A 12569-nucleotide genomic window follows, 5' to 3' on the forward strand; every position below is an offset into this window, starting at 1 on the left:
AAATTGAGCTCAGGTGCATCCTGTTTCCATTGATGTTTCTACAGTTGATTGGAGTCCACTTGTGGTAAACTCAAATGATTGGACATGATTTGGAAAGGCATACACCTGTCTATGTAAGGTCCCACAGTTGAAAGTGCATGTCAGAGCAAAAACCAAGCCATGAGGTCGAAGGAATTGCCTGTAGAACTCCGAGACAGGATTGTGTCGAGGCACAGATCTGGGCAAGGGTACCAAAAAATGTCTGCAGCATTGAAGGTCCCCAAGAACAGTGGCCTCAATCATTCTTAAATGGAAGAAGTTTGGAACCACCAAGACTCTTCCTAGAGCTGGCCACCTGGCCAAACTGAGCAATCGGGGGAGAAGGGCCTTGGTCAGGGAGGTGAGCAAGAACCCGAAGGTCACTCTGACAGAGCTCCAGAGATCCCCTATGGAGATGGGAGAACTTTCCAGAAGGACAACCATCTCTGCAGCACTCCACCAATCAGCACTTTATGGTAGAGTGGCCAGACGGAAGCCACTCCTCAGTAAAAGGCACATGACATCCCGCTTGGAGTTTGCCAAAAGACACCTAAAGACTCTCAGACCATGAGAAACAAGATTCTCTGGTCTGATGAAACCAAGATTGAACTATTTGGCCTGATTGCCTAGTGTCACATCTGGAGGAAACCTGGCACCATCCCGTATGGTGAAGCATAGACAGGTTCTGATGTACAGACAGGTTCTTGATGAAGACCCGCTCCAGAGAGCTCAGGACCTCAGACTGGGTGAAAATTCACCTTCCAACAGGACAACAACCCTAAGCACACAGCCAAGACAACACAAGATTGGCTTCGGGACAAGTCTCGGAATGTCCTTGAGTGGCCCAGCCAGAGCCCGGACTTGAACCCGAGCAAACATCTCTGGAGAACCCTGAAAATAGCTGTGCAGTGACGATCCCCATCCAACCTGACAGAGCTTGAGAGGATCTGCACAGAAGAATGGGAGAAACAGGTGTGCCAAGCTTGTAGAGTCATACCCTGGAAGACTCGAGGCTGTAATTGCTGCCAATGGTGCTTCAACAAAGTACTGAGTAAAGGGTCTGAATACCTATGTAAATGTGATATTTAAGTACATTTTTTTTATACATTTGCAAAAATGTCTAAAAACCTGTTTTTGAGTTGTCATTATGGGGTATTGTGTGTAGATTGCAGAGAGGAAAACACTATATAATCCACTTTAGAATAAGGCTGTAACATAACAAAATGTGGAAAAAGTCAAGGGGTCTGAATACTTTCTGAATGCACTGTAATTGAGCAAAATACTTAAAATTATGTAATTTATTTTTCAGAGTCCCTAGACTTCAATGACTTTTTCTACCATTTTAAATGTTTGCTTCATGCCAAGTCACAAAAATATAGCTTATGTCTTTATAGGGTAACAAACTCCACATCATAAATGGAATAAAAACATTTACACATTTTGCTCAAACCAGCAGAAACACATTTAATAACATTTTCACAATAATGAAAATAGCACAAGATGGTAAACAATATTACAATTAAAAGCTGAAACAAACAGAACATTGATAGCGTTTCATTCATTTTTGGTTGTGATGGCAACCGCTTTGTTGAACCAGACATCGGTGTTGAGGAGGAAGAGCATGAAACGAGCCACATCACCCCTTCCTACAGCACTTCCTATAGGCAGGCCATTGGAGTCAGGAACAAAGTAGCCCTCGTGGGTAAGGAACTCTTTACCTAGTGAAAAGAACAAAGTAAATAGAGACCCATTTGTTCCCATCATCATTATGATTGGATAAGAGGTCCATTTCACTACCACAAGTCCCTGCACTTTTCTCAGAAGACAGAACTATGACTAAATTAAACCTTTACACTTATGGGAATTGGCCATGGTAGCAATAACCATGGTAGCAATCAAAAGGGAAACGTTTAGATTATGGGAAAATCATTAGGCTAAAATGAGGACAAAACAGCTAATCTGACACAAGACAGATTAGCTGTCTGACATCGAGCTCTGACATGGAGTCCAAACATTACGCTGCTGATTTTATGTGCATTTTACATTTACTGTACTTGGTGCTGCATTTGTTGATCAACCAAATCTGAAAATACTCTGGATACATTCAGTAACATAAGAATATTCATGGTAATTTGGGGTAGGTGCAACATAAGACTAAACAATGACAAGGGTTTGAGTGAGAGGACTAACTGGTGTCTCCAAGTGCCCACACACCTCTCTAAAGTGTACACAGTTCCTATGTCAGTTCAATGTACTTTTATGACTCAAAGAAGAGTCTTCAACTATAAGGTGCTATTTTGAACTCTCCTAGCTGTGCTGTTGAGGAACTAGAGCAAGCACACTTGTAGTTGTTTTGTTTGGAACAGAGCTCTGCATCCCCACCATCACACAATTACTCTTGTTGTTTACGCATTCCAGAAACGGTCCATTATAAATCGCAATCTGAGTCAGGTGGGCATCATTTGAAAGTGTGTCCTATTGCCAACACGGCTAGCTAAGTTACAAAATACGATTTTAGAGTAGTAGGCTTTCACGAGGCAATTCAGACAAGCAGATGGTAATTTTGGTCCACATAGGATAGAGTCACAACTGCATTCAGATGCATGTTCCCTGCCAAATTTCTTCACAATACAACAAACATAGGCTCATTCTGTTCAGAACAATTCAGGGAAAGACGCCATGTCATCTTGTAACTGTACATCAAGCATAGTGCTCATAAACGTTGACACATTGGCTTGCTTTTATGACATCAAAGCGGTATTTATTATAATCTTCAATGTCTCATTTTTCAAAAATACATTGAGTCCTCTTTATTTATTTTCCTTCACTCAGAAAACAAAACATTTGCAAAAGGGATGGGGGCAACTTCTTGCCGTGCACGGTGCTCAAGTTCAGAACCGCTGTCAGTCAAAACCAATACTGCGCTGTGAAGCAGAGACCTTCAGCTCTGACATCATGTACAGCATAGCAACTGAATTCCAATTTAGGTGCTTATAATGATCATGTATTTTGTAAAGCGCTTTTCAATATATGGAAGTCTCGAAGTGCAAAAAATAAAAGATAAAAAACAAATAGTAAAAAAAGGTAATAATATTGGACATAACTAGACAGTGCAACTGTCCAAGGAGCACAGCTATCAACAGAAAGCCTTCCTAAAGAGAAAGGTCTTTAGTCCTGTTTTAAAGGAGCCCAGAGTCTGGTACCTTCAGGTGGTCAGGGAGGGCATTCCAGAGGCTGGGGGCAGTCAAGCTGAACGCCCCGATCCCCTAAGGAGCACAGCTCAGCTATCGCTTGATAGGGGTTATGGAGGGAGAGCAGTTTTCGTGAATACACTGGAAAGTCAGCCCGAGTGTTTTGAATACAATCCAGAATGAGACAGGGAGCTAGTGCAGAGATGCTAGGATGGGGGTGATGTGATGGTGTTTCCGCACTCTCATCAGGATCCTGGCAGTGCTGTTCTGGATGTAATGGAGCTTCTGGAGACTCCTGCCTGGGATCCTGATGAAGAGTGTGTTGCAGTAGTCCAGCCTTGAGGAAATAAAGGCATGGATGAGCTTCTCTGCATCCGACTGAGTGAGGGTGGGACGGAGTTTGGCAAAGTTCTTGAGGTGATAGAACGACAATTTACACAGTTGTTTGATGTGGCTGTCAAAGTTTAGGGAGGAATCAAGCTTTACACCCAGATTGGAAACTGAGGGGGAGAGAGTGATGCTCTGTCCTACAATGGTGAGGTATGTTATTGGTGAGTGCTGGACCTGGTAGGGGGTGCCAACAAGTAGGGCCTTGGTTTTGCTGCTGTTCAGTTGAAGGAAGTTTTGCATCTCCTTAAGGCAGGTGTTCAGATGGGCACATGTATCAGAGGGACTTGGAGCAGTTTTTATATGCAGCTGGGTGTCATCAGCATAGCAGTGGAATGAGATTCCATGCCAGCTGATGAAGTGACCGAGGGGCAGCACGTACAGGATAAACAAGATTATCATCTTATTAGTGTACAAATGCCATTTTCAACCTGTATATGGGTACGACTGTAAAGAGCTAGCCATGGAGGGTTACTGCTGAACCTGAAAGTGGTTCAGTCTTACGTGATGACTTAGGTGATTACTGTAAGTCAATATTTTAGAAACATGCATACTGTATGACAAAATTAATCCTGTAACAACAAAAATGTTGGAGTCTTTTAGAACAATCTTTAAAAGGTGCAATGCAACAGTTTTCATCTCAATATCAAATAATTTATTGGTAACAATTAAACACCTTACTGTGATTCTTTTCAATTAAAATTGTCAAAAAGAGCAATTTCTCAAGCAAGAATTTTGCTAGGACTGTCAGAGCGTTCTGAGTGGGGAGGGGAAAACTGAAAACTAGCTGATATTGGCAAAGAGGTTTGGAACTCTCTTTCTTATTGGTCTATTTAATAATGTACTGCCTACTGAAGTAATCAGGCAGGCCAAAACACAATTGACTCATTTTACTAATTTACTACCTACTGATATCACCAGGCAGGCCAAAACTCCATCCCACCACAACAGTCTTTTCAAGCAGCTCTTACACTAAAAGGGCATTATGAGCATTTTCACAATATTATTCCAACCTCATTGTGTGGAAATATAAAACACAGAAAAATCATGTTTTTGACTGCACTTGGCCTTTAACCCAGCTCCAGAATACAGTATACACTACATTGTGAGCAGGTGTATGTGGACACCTGCTCATCGAACATCTTATTCCAAAATCATGGGCATTAAAATGGAGTTGGTCACCCTTTTGCTGCTATAACAGCCTCCACTCTTCTGGGAAGGCTTTCCACTAGATGTTGGAACATTGCTGCAGGGACTTGCTTCCATTCAGCCACAAGAACATTAGTGAGGTCAGGCACTGATGTAGGGTGATTAGGTCTGGCTCACAGTCTGCATTCCAATTCATCCTAAAGGTGTTCGATGGAGTTGAGGTCAGGGCTCTGTGCAGGCCAGTCAAGTTTTTCCACACTGATCTCGACAAACTATTTCTGTATGGACCTCGCTTTGTGCATGGGGGCAATGTCATGCTGAAACAGGAAAGGGCCTTCCCCAAACTGTTGCCACAAAGTCGGAAGCACAGAATCGTCTAGAATTCCATTGTATGCTGTAGCGTTAAGAATTCCCTTCACTGGAACTAAGGGGCCTAGCCCGAACCATGGAAAACAGCCCCAGACCATTATTCCTCCTCCACCAAACTTTACAGTTGGCACTATGCATTGGGGCAGGTAACGTTCTCCTGGCATCCGCCAAACCCAGATTCGCCATCGGACTGCCACACGGTGAAGCATGATTCATCACTCCAGAGAAGCTTTACACCACTCCTGCCAACGCTTGGCATTGCACATGGTGATCTTAGGCTTGTGTGTGGCTGCTTGGCTATGGAAACCCATTTCATGAAGCTCCCGACGAACAGTTTTTGTGCTGACGTCGCTTCCAAAGGCAATATGGAACTTGGTAGTGAGTGTTGCAACCGAGGACAGATGATTTTTACACGCTATGTGCTTCAGCACTCGGCGGTCCTGTTCTGTGAGCTTGTGTGGCATACCAGTTCCCGGCTGAGCTGTTGTTGCTCCTAGAAGTTTCCACTTCACAATAACAAGTTTGGCGCCACACCAAACTGGAAGTCTTCCGACTAGCTTGGAAACACAGTACCGTGCAGTATCGAAGAGCCCTCCCTGCTGCTCGATCATCCTATTTTTCCAACTTAATTGAGGTAAATAAGAACAAGAAATTTCTTTTTGATACTGTCGCAAAGTTAACTAAAAAGCAGCATTCCCCAAGAGAGGATGGCTCTCACTTCAGCAGTAATGAATTCATGAACTTCTTTGAGGAAAAGATCATGATCATTAGAAAGCAAATTATGGACTCCTCTTTAAATCTGCGTATTCCTCCAAAGCTCCGTTGTCCTGAGTCTGCACAACCCTGCCAGGACCTAGGATCAAGGGAGACACTAAAGTGTTTTAGTACTATATCTCTTGACACAATGATGAAAATAATCATGGCCTCTAAACCTTCAAGCTGCATACTGGACCCTATTCCAACTAAACTACTGAAAGAGCTGCTTTCTGTGCTTGGCCCTCCTATGTTGAACATAATAAACGGCTCTCTATCCACCGGATGTGTACCAAACTCACTAAAAGTGGCAGTAATAAAGCCTCTCTTGAAAAAGCCAAATCTTGACCCAGAAATTATAAAAAACTATCGGCCTATATCGAATCTTCCATTCCTCTCAAAAATTGTAGAAAAAGCTGTTGCGCAGCAACTCACTGCCTTCCTGAAGACAAACAATGTATACGAAACGCTTCAGTCTGGTTTTCGACCCCATCATAGCACTGAGACTGCACAATTACCTTTTAATGACGTCAGACCGAGGCTCTGCGTCTGTCCTCGTGCTCCTAGATCTTAGTGCTGCTTTTGATACCATCGATCACCACATTCTTTTGGAGAGATTGGAAACCCAAATTGGTCTACATGGACAAGTTCTGGCCTGGTTTAGGTCTTATCTGTCAGAAAGATATCAGTTTGTCTCTGTGAATGGTTTGTCCTCTGACTTATCAATTGTAAATTTCGGTGTTCCTCAAGGTTCCGTTTTAGGACCACTATTGTTTTCACTATATATTTGACCTCTTGGGGATGTCATTCGAAAACATAATGTTAAATTTCACTGCTATACGGATGACACACAGCTGTACATTAATGAAACATGGTGAAGCCCCAAAATTGCCCTCGCTAGAAGCCTGTGTCTCAGACATAAGGAAGTGGATGGCTGCAAACGTTCTACTTTTAAACTCGGACAAAACAGAGATGCTTGTTCTAGGTCCCAAAAAACAAAGAGATCTTCTGTTGAATCTGACAATTAATCTGGATGGTTGTACAGTCGTCTCAAATAAAACTGTGAAGGACCTCGGCGTTACTCTGGACCCTGATCTCTCTTTTGAAAAACATATCAAGACTGTTTCAAGGACAGCTTTTTTCCATCTACGTAACATTGCAAAAATCAGAAACTTTCTGTCCAAAAAGGACGCAGAAAAATGTATCCATTTTATTTATTTTTTATTTTATTTAACCTTTATTTAACCAGGAAGGGCTCATTGAGATTTAAAATCTCTTTTTCAAGAGCATCCTGGCCAAGATAGGCAGCGCCAAGTCATTACAAAAATTACAGACAAACAACATGAAAAACTACAATTAATCTAGTAAAAACCATAGAATTAACAAAGAATATAACAAAATCAAAAACAGCAAATTAAAAACATTGACATGTCAGGGAATCAGTCTCAAGATCATTCATCAGTGATTTAAAAATACCAAATCGGGACAAGTTCTTCCAGTTTAAAAGTATTTTGTAAGGCATTCCAAGACGATGGCGCAGAGTACATAAAAGCCCTTTTACCAAATTCAGTTCGGACATTTGGAACAGTTAGCAGGATAAAGTCCCGCGAACGAAGAGAGTACCCACCACATTTCTGAACAATGCCTTTGTTACTTCTAGGTTGGACTACTGCAATGCTCTACTTTCCGGCTACCCGGATAAAGCACTAAATAAACTTCAGTTAGTGCTAAATACGGCTGCTATAATGACTAGAACCCAAAAATTTGATCATATTACTCCAGTGCTAGCCTCCCTACACTGGCTTCCTGTTAAGGCAAGGGCTGATTTCAAGGTTTTACTGCTAACCTACAAAGCATTACATGGGCTTGCTCCTACCCATCTTTCCGATTTGGTCCTGCCGTACATACCTACACGTACGCTACGGTCACAAGACGCGGGCCTCCTAATTGTCCCTAGAATTTCTAAGCAAACAGCTGGAGGCAGGGCTTTCTCCTATAGAGCTCAATTTTTATGGAATAGTCTGCCTATCCATGTGAGAGACGCAGACTCAGTCTCAACCTTTAAGTCTTTACTGAAGACACATATCTTCAGTAGGTCCTATGATTAAGTGTAGTCTGGCCCAGAAGTGTGAAGGTGAACGGAAAGGCTGGAGCAACGAACCGCCCTTGCTGTCTCTGCCTGGCCGGTTTCCCCTCTTTCCACTGGGATTCTCTGCCTCTACCCCTATTACGGGGGCTGAGTCACTGGCTTACTGGTGTTCTTCCATGCCGTCCCTGGGAGGGGTGCGTCACTTGAGTGGGTTGAGTCACTGACGTGGTCTTCCTGTCTGGGTTGGCGCCCCCCCTTGGGCTGTGCCGTGGCGGAGATCTTTGTGGGCAATACTCGGCCTTGTCCCGGGATGGTATGTTGGTGGTTGGAGATATCCCTCCAGTGGTGTGGGGGCTGTGCTTCGGCAAAGTGGGTGGGGTTATATCCTACCTGTTTGGCCCTGTCCGGGGGTTTCATCAGATGGGGCCACAGTGTCTCCTGACCCCTCCTGTCTCAGCCTCCAGTATTTATGCTGCAGTAGTTTATGTGTCAGGGGGGCTAGGGTCAGTCTGTCACATCTGGAGTATTTCTCTTGTCTTTTCCGGTGTCCTGTGTGAATTTAAATATGCTCTCTCTAATTCTCTCTTTCTTTCTCTCTCTCGGAGGACCTGAGCCCTAGGACCATGCCTCAGGACTACCTGGCTTGATGACTCCTTGCTGTCCCCAGTTCACCTGGCCGTGCTGCTGCTCCAGTTTCAACTGTTCTGCCTGCAGCTATGGAACCCTGACCCTGAAATACTTATTTCCCTCATTAAAATGCCAATCAATTTATAACATGTTTGACATGCGTTTTTCTGGATTTTTTTGTTGTTATTCTGTCTCTCACTGTTCAAATAAACCTACCATTAAAATTATAGACTGATCATTTCTTTGTCAGTGGGCAAACGTACAAAATCAGCAGAGGATCAAATACTTTTTTCCCTCACTTTATATATAGTGTATCTAAACTAGAACCTATTCATCTGTCTTACCTGTGGCAGGTAAATTCTTGAGACCCGGTGGCCTGACAACTGTCCAGTTAACATCCTGTGTCTTCTTCAGAAAGTGCTCCATCTCAAACATATTGCTAAGGACACTTCGGATCATTGGCAGCAGCAGGAAGCGGATGAGGTAAGATGACTGTGTGCCAGAGTTAGCTATGGGGATGAAAATGAGAAGAAGATAAGGGAATGCTGTTTCACAATGATAAAAACACGCAACTGACTTTGTACATTAAAAAGGCAACATGATCACTGACGAAATACAGTCATGGCATTGTTTATTTAACCCTTATTTTACCAGGTTAGTGAGGCTCTATTCATCCCTTGGTGGATTGAGGCCTAAGTAAGTAAGTTACCAGGTAAGTTGACATAGAACACATTCTCAAGTTGTTCTCAAAAGTAATCAGTTGTATTTTACTTTACTTACGGTCAGTGTACCATGAAGTCATGGTGATAATGCGGTTCACTTTGGCCTCTCTCATGGCGTTTACTGCGGCCCTCATAGACAAGGTGTATCCAGTGACTCCGGAGAGAAAGGATGCAGGGAACCCCAGGCAGGATATAACTGCATCTTGTCCTTGGAAGTGAAGTTTTAGGCTGTCTTCTGAGAAGATATTGCCCTCAACCACCTGACAGAACAGAGAAAATAGCAGTATTATGGTATAGGCTATCTCAGGCCCGGGGTAAGGATCACACTTCATAAAGCCTCTATAAAAAAACATTACTGCTGCGTACATTACAGAGGAAATGTAAAAAGACATACAATTGGTGCTCAGACAAGACATTACATTATTTACCTTTAATTTATCATGTTGCACTGTCAATTTCCCTGGGTTCCTGACAATGGCAGTGACAGTGTGTCCCTGCTGAAGAGCTTGGTTCACCAGATACTGTCCCGTCTGTCCAGTGGCTCCAAGCACGGCTATCTTCATCTTGACACTCGGAAATGCACTCTAAAATAAAATAAATATAATGTATGAAATATAATCATTCACAGTCAGAGGGTCAATCAAACCATAGCCAGATACTTTTCTGTAAACAGAAATCCCGACGATGATAAGTTACAAAAGCATGAACTCACATTTACAACAGTGCAAGTTTACAAGCAAGGGTGTGCAGTGGGCGTAGCACGACTTATCACGTGAATAGACTGTGTAGCAACACCCACATTTTTCATAACTGCTTGAAACATAATCAACTTAAAATGTATTAGTTCTTATTCTTCTATTACAACAAATGTCCATTTGCATTTACTGTCCATTATCATTTCATAGTTGCAGAAATAATCATTTTCAGATGGATACAACACAGACAGTGTGATCAGACCTCGTGCCACACAGTCAAATGGACATTTACAAGAGGTCTATTTACACAGTAGATGGCAGTGTGTACTTGTTCATTATTCCACTAACAAACCAACCCACCCCAATGTCACCAGAGCCAACTGCATCTCTTTTCATAATGGGCATAACAAACAGCCTTATAGAGAGCCATAACAAAGCTGATCATAATGAAATATGATACATTTTCAGTGAGGAAAACCCCCGATTTGTTATCTGAAAAGTAAACTTGGACTTTGAACTGTTGAAATTTAAAAGGCAATACTGAGAAAACATGAATTGATTGTTCATTACTTTTATAGACTGCCTCCTGCGTTTGCCTGTAAGGCCCTTCAGTAGACAGAATTAAACCAGGATTAATCTAGGGGGAAAATTGACTGTGTGACATGAGGTCTGATCACACTGTCTGTGTTGTATCCATCTGAAAATGATTATTTCTGCAACTGTGAAATGACAATGGACAGTAAGCTAACGCAAGGAATATAAAAGGCAGCATTATGAAAATCAAACCAAGAAATTAGAAAATGTCAGAAGATATATTTTATTTTATCTGATAGGCACCACATGCACTGAAAATAACCTCCAGACTCTGGCTACACTGCACAGGAATAATCTTATATACAGATGTCATGTTTCATTTCATAACTCATGTTTTGCAGCAAACTTGATTGAATTTCCCATGTCCTAGCCCTTGGCGATGACCAAATTACACAAGGTTTGTAAACTGTTAGGCTTTACCTGCACAATCTACAATACTCCAAATGGTTCATGCATAGCAACATGGCTAACCATGTAGGGTAATTGACTCACAAATGCGATCAAACAGTCCGTTTGCTCCAACAGTAATGTAAAAGCTTATGTATTAAAGGGCATCATACAACCAAGTTGTGTTGTGTAATTCTTTTCCCCAACCCAGTTAAGCCAAAACCACGCCCCGTTATTCAGAGGAGCGTTCAACAACGCTTTGAGCGCTCTCCAAGTCCGGAAGTGAATCTCACGTAGCGCGAAATTTCAGTCACTCATTAATAACGTTTTCCCTTGTATTTCAAGTTTGAAAAATAAAATAACATAATGTCGTGGACAGAGCTAGCCATTAACGTCCCTTAACGCTCAAAGACAGATTCAATGGCTGTAGCATAGCGTATTCGACTGAATTATTAGCTAATAAATATTTGAGAAATTATGAATAATAAGCATATGCTTTTACCTGATAGACTACTAAGGATAATATACCAAATTAAAAATACCGAGCTAGTAACGTTAAGTATATATTATATGCTATATTGTAATTCCTTCGCCACCATGGCTTATTTATTGCCTTAGCTTACCTCATTTGCACTCACTGTATATAGACTTTTTGTTTTCTTTTGTTCTACTGTATTATTGACTGTATGTTTTGTTTATTCCATGTGTTACTCTGTGTTGTTGTATGTGTCGAACTGCTTTGGTTAATCTTGGCCAGGTCGCAGTTGCAAATGAGAACTTGTTCTCAACTAGCCTACCTGGTTAAATAAAGGTGAAATAAAAAGTAGCCTAGCTAAACTTAGCTGACCTTCAATTGATGGAATTCAGCAGAGTTCTGAGACATTTTTACAACTCATTGAAACTCTTAAAATAAATACATGGGAAAATGTTACCAAACATGATAATAATAGGCCTGCATTATGGTTGGCAACTAATTGTTAACTTACACTTTCCCGTTTCCATCCTTACCTTGGAAGGCCACTGTCTCTGCGCTGATCTCCTGTGAGTGAGACAACGCTAACTAGCCAATGGGAGCGTAGTAGAACGCCCCTCTGAATAACGGGGCGTGGTTTTGGCTCAAACTGCGTTGGGAAAAAGACAGACACTTGCACGTGACTTGGATGCATTCAAGATCTGCAATGTTTCACATTGTTTCGTCTTTTGATTGAGCCCATCACGATATAAATACTCAATGTTACTTTTTGTAATCACAGTCACAATTATGTCTTTCTTATGAAGCATTGTTTTGATGTAGGCTTAACGAAAAAGGCTTTTTTATGAGAAAATTATAATGGAACTGTTTTGCTCTGAGACTGGATGTGCGTTCAGTTAGCTTGAACGTTTGCTACGTTGAAGAACGGTTTGTACTGAACGACTCGTTACCCCCGAACGTTATTGTATGTTCTGTGGCCATGCTAACAGCGTTCCCCAACTGGTTGTGCAGTATAGCACCGTTTCCGTTGAATTGAACGTTCCAGAACGTAAAAACGTACTGTACGCAGACCAGGCTTGGATCCACGGCAGTTGTCAGATGATCTACTCTCACCTT

General features: G+C 42.0%; 1 protein-coding gene across 6 annotated transcripts; it reads right to left on the reverse strand.

Moving 5' to 3' along the window:
• Nucleotides 1-1456: 1456 nt before the first annotated feature.
• LOC115164766 (flavin reductase (NADPH)) lies at nt 1457-12083 on the reverse strand. Of its 6 annotated transcripts, none has more exons than XM_029717543.1 (5): nt 11990-12083; nt 9734-9889; nt 9364-9565; nt 8928-9092; nt 1573-1736 (listed from the first exon to the last, which is right to left on the reverse strand). In XM_029717543.1, the coding sequence occupies exons 2-5, from the start codon at nt 9866-9868 to the stop codon at nt 1573-1575; spliced, it is 666 nt and encodes a 221-aa protein (XP_029573403.1). In that variant the 5' UTR covers nt 9869-9889; nt 11990-12083. The 6 variants fall into 6 exon arrangements, with proteins under 6 accessions (XP_029573406.1, XP_029573403.1, XP_029573405.1 ...); XM_029717545.1 differs by having other exon boundaries at nt 11968-12022; XM_029717541.1 differs by lacking the exon at nt 11990-12083 and adding an exon at nt 11087-11181.
• Nucleotides 12084-12569: the final 486 nt, after the last annotated feature.

Source organism: Salmo trutta, chromosome 27 (assembly GCF_901001165.1).
Source record: "Salmo trutta chromosome 27, fSalTru1.1, whole genome shotgun sequence".
In the NCBI taxonomy this organism is placed as follows: Eukaryota; Metazoa; Chordata; class Actinopteri; order Salmoniformes; family Salmonidae; genus Salmo; species Salmo trutta.

What these genes read in the sequence shown, in the direction of transcription:
- LOC115164766 (XM_029717546.1), bottom strand. Translation starts at nt 9,868, where the DNA reads ATGAAGATAGCCGTGCTTGGAGCCACTGGACAGACGGGACAGTATCTG. An exon ending in TGCAACATGATAAATTAAAG is followed by an intron (nt 9,566 to 9,733) that starts GTAAATAATGTA and finishes CTGTTCTGTCAG; the next exon opens with GTGGTTGAGGGCAATATCTT. An exon ending in CAAGAATTTACCTGCCACAG is followed by an intron (nt 1,737 to 8,927) that starts GTAAGACAGATG and finishes TCTTTTCACTAG; the next exon opens with GTAAAGAGTTCCTTACCCAC.